We start from the raw sequence: 5,590 nt of genomic DNA, 5'->3' as shown, positions 1-5,590 counted from the left end.
TATTTTCTACTCACCAACCAAAAATGAGAAAATAAATAAAAAATCTACTTATTTTCCAGGAAAACATTTTCCTTCATACCAAACACACCCTAAGTTGTACTATTTGAACTTCATTACTTTGCTTAAATCTTCTTTTTTATTTGGATAAAACAAAAAGGGTGTTAAGTAATTTATGTAATTTCAAATCCAAAATATATATATATATATATATATAATTGAAATAAATAATCATTTTCTCTAATAAAAAAATAGGAATAAAATATATAATGTATATTAAAAACAAAAGAGTGACACAATTAAAAGAAATAAATTATTATATTAATTGTGTGGACAACTAATAGTTGAAAAAAATACCATACTTGAAAGATGAGTTTTGAATTTCTCTTTCATCCCCTGCACCTAAAAAATACTCCCTCCGTCCCTTTTTATGTGTCATCCCTTTCTATAAATATTTGATCGGAAATACTTGTCATTTTATAAAATCAATGCATAAATTACCATATTGTTCCTTTTTTACCCTTGTGAGTTATTAGCCTTGAAAATATACATTTGACCAACTTAGAAAAGCTAAGTAAATGATTCATGTTCATTGGTTAAAATTAAATTTAAATCAAAAGTAAATTAATTCATAATCATTGATTGAAAACTTGAGTTCCAAAAAAATTAAATAAGGATAGAAGGGTAAAATTACATTATTTCTTAATGCAAGTGCAAAAGTAAAAATGTGACATATAAAATGAAACGGAGGGAATAATACATTTACGTTCTTTCCCACATCAACATCTAAGATAGTCGAAACTATCAAATTGTCAAATTCAAAATAATAATTAGGCTATCGTAAGGTTTAAATATGCAATAAATAAACCTTATCAACTTCAAGAAAAAATTATTTTGTTCAATTTCAGCAGAACATATACCAATCAGAGGTGCATCCAGGATTTTAAGATGATGGGTGCACTATTATAAAAAAGTTGATCTATGATATAAATTTGACCGGTTCGACATTTAGGTTTTTACTACTAAAAATAGTTAAAATTTTAAAATTATAGGTCTAAAATTAATTCTCTCTCTCTCTCTCTATATATATATAGCAATTACCACTTAGAGAAGTGTTATCTAATTTTAGAAAGAAAATTAAAATAAGATAAATATAAAATTCAAATTTCTAACCTCGAGGAGGGAGGTGCACCCAGTCATAATCGCATTATGTGATACTTCAAGTGTGGGTTCACACATCTATATTTCAATATTTAAAAAAAATAAAAATTACTATATATAATCTCGGGAGGGAACCATGGATTCACGTGAACCCGGTGACCCCCTTAGATACGCCTCTAATATCAATATAATTAATATCAATATTATTAATGATAATATTCGTAATACATCATATTCAACCCTATAATTTATTCGATTGGTAAAGAGTATAGAGGGAGTACATACAAAAGAAATGTGAAAAAAATGTTAGAAGAATTGTCCTATTTTATTTTTTTTGTTTGACAGATATAGGCGCCAAAATAGAGCCTTATTGAGAAAGACAGCGGGTCCCAAACAAACCATGTGGTACCTCTTGCTCTTATATCACTAGTATTTGCTAGTAGTAATCTTCTTCACAAAACAATTTCAAATTTTATTCTCTTTCTGATAAGCTTCAATGGCTGCATTAACCTCCGTTTCACTATCATTTCGTATATCTAACCTTCAAACTCGAACAAATTACAGACAATTGCCTATTATACGCGCATCATCTGCATCAGCATCAGCTATGCCTTCTCATGAATCATCAAGTGAAAGTACTGTACTAACATCACCAGTAGTGCCCTTTGTTGAGCCCTCTAAGACCCCTCAAAATGGACTTGTTAGATTTGTTCAGAACACTGAGTCAACTGTTGAAATGGTACAAAAAATTGATGTATTATTACTACTCGTTGTTCATATGAACATAAATTGATATCTAAATTTGAACAGGCCATATTTGACTTCCGCTTTCTGGCGTTCTTTGCTATTGGAGGTTCATTGGCTGGTTCACTGCTCTGCTTCCTCAATGTAATTCCTCATTGCTTAGTTTGTTTTTAACGAGTAGCTTTAATCTAAACCCTTGTGTATTTGTCTTAAGAAGTTCATTGAATATTTAGAAATTAAGTATTCTTTTAGAACATAGTAAATTAAAAGAATAAAAATCTCAAACTCATAAGTTTCAAATTCTGACTCTGCCTCTTACTTGTTGTTTTTTGACCATATATAATCTAAAGATTTAGATCGATAAGATGTTGGTTCATTGATCTTATATGATTTTTAGATGCTTTTGAGTTAAACTTTACGAGCTCTTTTTTATGCGATGAAAATTGCATGTTGAAAATCAGACTAACAGTAATCCATTTGTAACTTAGGTGTAAAACATTGATTTTCTGTCTATAGTTTACTAAATACAGTTATCCTAAGCTAATTATTTATTTAGGTACATTTATGTTTTTGTAAGCCTTTCTCTAGTGTTTTAAGGCATTGAACATGCATTGGTTTTGCTTCATACGCTTAATTATTGACTAATCTGTGCATTATTCTTCCTTATAATTAATACATGTCATTATCAAATAAGAGGTAATGCAACTTTACGGGTTCTATCCATTGTTTTTACAGTTAAATTCCCTTTTGTAGGGTTGTATCTACATTATTGACGCTTACAAGGTTTATTGGACGAGCTGTGTCAAAGGAATTCACACAGGACAGATGGTTCTGCGGTTGGTTGAAGCTATAGGTGAGTTTCTGAAATGATCTCTGATTTCTTAAAGATCATCATGCTTGTAATCAGAAAAATCGTAGAAGAGGTACCTCAGTGAGGGGAGACATTCAATGATTGCACAGATATTTTGATTTCGAGATGAAAGCTTATCAGCACTTTAGAACTGTATTAGAATGTCAAGCAGGGTGATATAGTACTTCATTGTAGTATTCCTTTAGTGATCCTGAGTTTATTTTCCTTTTAATGCAGATGTTTATCTTGCTGGGACCGTGATGTTCATATTCGGAATGGGCTTGTATGGATTGTTTATCACTGATTTCTCTGCTGATGGGAGTCCAACTGCTGACCGTGCCCTCAAGCATTCTTCCTTGTTTGGGATGTTTGCTCTGAAGGTATAGTGCACTCTGGATCTTCTTATGTACACTATTGCTTTCCCAAAACTGTTTTTGTGCAAATCTTAATGGTTCTTATACTTCCACTACATATTGTTGCCTTCCTCATAAACTTCAGTGTGTTCATTCCTGTTTGATTACTTGAGAAAGAAAATTAGAGATGACATAAATGATGCTGGTTACTTAAGAATTGTTTAAACTTGCTAGTAGTCTGCTAAAGATTGTGGTACTCTCAGAACTACAATGCATTCTGTTTGGCTGAAGATTGTTGTAATCATAAGAAGTATAAGTTTCAGGAAGCAACATTCTTTCTTTTGTAATTACTGTTATGAGTTGTGGTCCTTTGAGTGCATCTAGCATACATCAAACACGAAACGTATGTGCAATTGTAGCCTGTAGGTATAGAGTTATCTGTTTAGTTCTCTGGTTTGAATATTCAGTTGATGGTGCTATGCAGGAGAGGCCAAAATGGATGAAGATCAGTTCGCTTGATGAACTTAAAACCAAAGTTGGACATGTAATTGTTATGATCCTTCTAGTCAAGATGTTCGAGAGGAGCAAGATGGTCCCTATAGCCACTGGTGCTGATCTATTGAGCTACTCCGTGTGTATTTTCCTGTCGTCTGCTTCCTTGTATATTCTTCATGCTCTGCACAAGTCAGAATAAATGTTGACATGTACCATACTGATGATACATGTATAGCCAAGTTATCAATCTTTTGAAATTTGAAGCTAGCATTACAAAATAAAATTCTGAAAACCTTGGATTATTGCTCCAGATTTTCAGAGAACCGAATGCTTCTGTCTCATATAGCTCAGCAGTGTTCACTAAAAGTGAATATACCAGCAACTAACATTTTCCACAGATTGAATAAAAGAACAAAATAACTTTTGAAATTTGAAGCTAGCATTACAAAATAAAATTCTGAAAACCTTGGATTATTGCTCCAGATTTTCGAGAACCGAATGCTTCTGTCTCACATAGCTCAGCAGTGTTCACTAAAAGTGAATATACCAGCAACTAACATTAGGAGAAAAAAAAAATGCGTCTGCCGGGAGTCGAACCCGGGTCTATTGCTTGGAAGGCAATTATCCTAACCGTTGGACTACAAACGCTTCTTGATATAAAATCATACCTTTTTTTATGAGATAAGTGGTTAAAACACACCTAAACTATACCTTTTTTTTGAGTTTCATACCCGAACTATCGAAAGTCTGAGAAACACACCTAAACTATTACATTTTATTTTGAAAAACACACCTCAAGTAAAAATATGATAGTGTGTGTATTACACTCTCTCAATTATTATTTTTTAAATGCCACATAGATTGCCACATGGAAACAAATTCCACCATGTCAAAAGATTAAAGTTTAACTTTCAACATGTAGAAGCATCATTCTCTGTTCTCAGTTGAGTCTCTTTGGTGTGTGAAAATTTGAGTAAATTTAGGGTTTTCACTATCAATTCACAAATTCATCATCGTTTCAAGGTTAGTTACTCATTTGTCAAAAAATGTTAGGGTTCTTATTTTTGTCTCAAAATAGTAACGATTTTGTATAATTTTTTAGGTTTTGATCCATTCCATCTTAAAAGAGTTGAAAGGAGAAGAAATTGACTACATAAGGTACTCTTTCTTTTACTCCTGAACTTAATTTTCGTACTGGTGGCCATTTTTAGCTACTGATTTCATGAACAATAGTTGGCTTATTAAACTTTGCATATTTCAATTGTTCTAAGGTAATGGACACTAAGTACGTAAATTTGAGGTTTCACATCGGTGGTATACTTGTGAGTGAGGTAGGACCTGTTAGTATTGGGAGGGGGGGGGGAGGGAAAGAATATGCCTTCAAATGTTGATATAAACCATTTGTCTATTCCAGAAGTGAATGACTATTGCAGGGATTTTGGGGTTACCAATATAGAAAAATATATATTGGAGCTGCTCAAGTTGGCAATTTGGTAGAATTGGTTAAAGATAGGGATTTATTGGTCTTAGCCAATTTGTTGGTTGTTGGGGGTACTATGGACATTTATATCTTCCATAAAGGGCAAGTTTTTATCAAAACAACACATGTGACCAATGAGTCTTTTGAGACCACATGCAATGAAGTGGATAGACCTAATAAAGAATCTACCAACAAAGCTGGTGAAGGTCTCAATGCACCTTTAGGTAAAGAAATAACACTTATTGATGGTAGAAATCAAATTGTCGGGGTCCAACAATCAAATCTAATAGAAAATGGCAGCAGAAACACAAATGAAGCTGAAGATGAATTGAAGTTTTCTAGTGAAGATGAAGATTTGGAGGAAGATGAAGTAGAAACTATTGTGCATAGTGATGCTGAAAGTGATGAGAATGTTAACTTTTCTAGTGACGAGGATGGTTATGGGAGTGATATTCATGAAGAGCTAAGCATAGTTAAGAAGGATTTGAAAGCATATTTGAAGAAAAAAAA

General features: G+C 32.5%; 1 protein-coding gene, 1 long non-coding RNA gene and 1 other non-coding gene across 3 annotated transcripts; 2 read left to right on the top strand and 1 right to left on the bottom strand.

Moving 5' to 3' along the window:
* The first annotated feature begins 1,594 nt into the window (after positions 1-1,594).
* Positions 1,595-3,904, top strand: LOC102606059 (uncharacterized). Its single transcript, XM_006345348.2, has 5 exons — positions 1,595-1,897; positions 1,969-2,046; positions 2,656-2,755; positions 2,990-3,132; positions 3,590-3,904. The coding sequence occupies exons 1-5, from the start codon at positions 1,655-1,657 to the stop codon at positions 3,797-3,799; spliced, it is 774 nt and encodes a 257-aa protein (XP_006345410.1). The 5' UTR covers positions 1,595-1,654; the 3' UTR covers positions 3,800-3,904.
* A 272-nt stretch (positions 3,905-4,176) lies between these two features.
* TRNAG-UCC (transfer RNA glycine (anticodon UCC)) lies at positions 4,177-4,248 on the bottom strand. Its single transcript has one exon. It is a non-coding gene; the product is annotated as a tRNA-Gly (tRNA).
* A 296-nt stretch (positions 4,249-4,544) lies between these two features.
* Positions 4,545-4,938, top strand: LOC107060239 (uncharacterized). Its single transcript, XR_001473222.1, has 3 exons — positions 4,545-4,623; positions 4,703-4,758; positions 4,872-4,938. It is a non-coding gene; the product is annotated as an uncharacterized lncRNA (long non-coding RNA).
* The last annotated feature ends 652 nt before the right edge of the window (positions 4,939-5,590 follow it).

The sequence above is a fragment of the Solanum tuberosum genome, unplaced genomic scaffold (assembly GCF_000226075.1).
Source record: "Solanum tuberosum cultivar DM 1-3 516 R44 unplaced genomic scaffold, SolTub_3.0 scf00068, whole genome shotgun sequence".
NCBI lineage: Eukaryota > Viridiplantae > Streptophyta > Magnoliopsida > Solanales > Solanaceae > Solanum > Solanum tuberosum.
The sequence above is the reverse complement of the archived record's forward strand: the minus strand, read 5'-3'. Positions and strand labels throughout refer to the sequence as shown.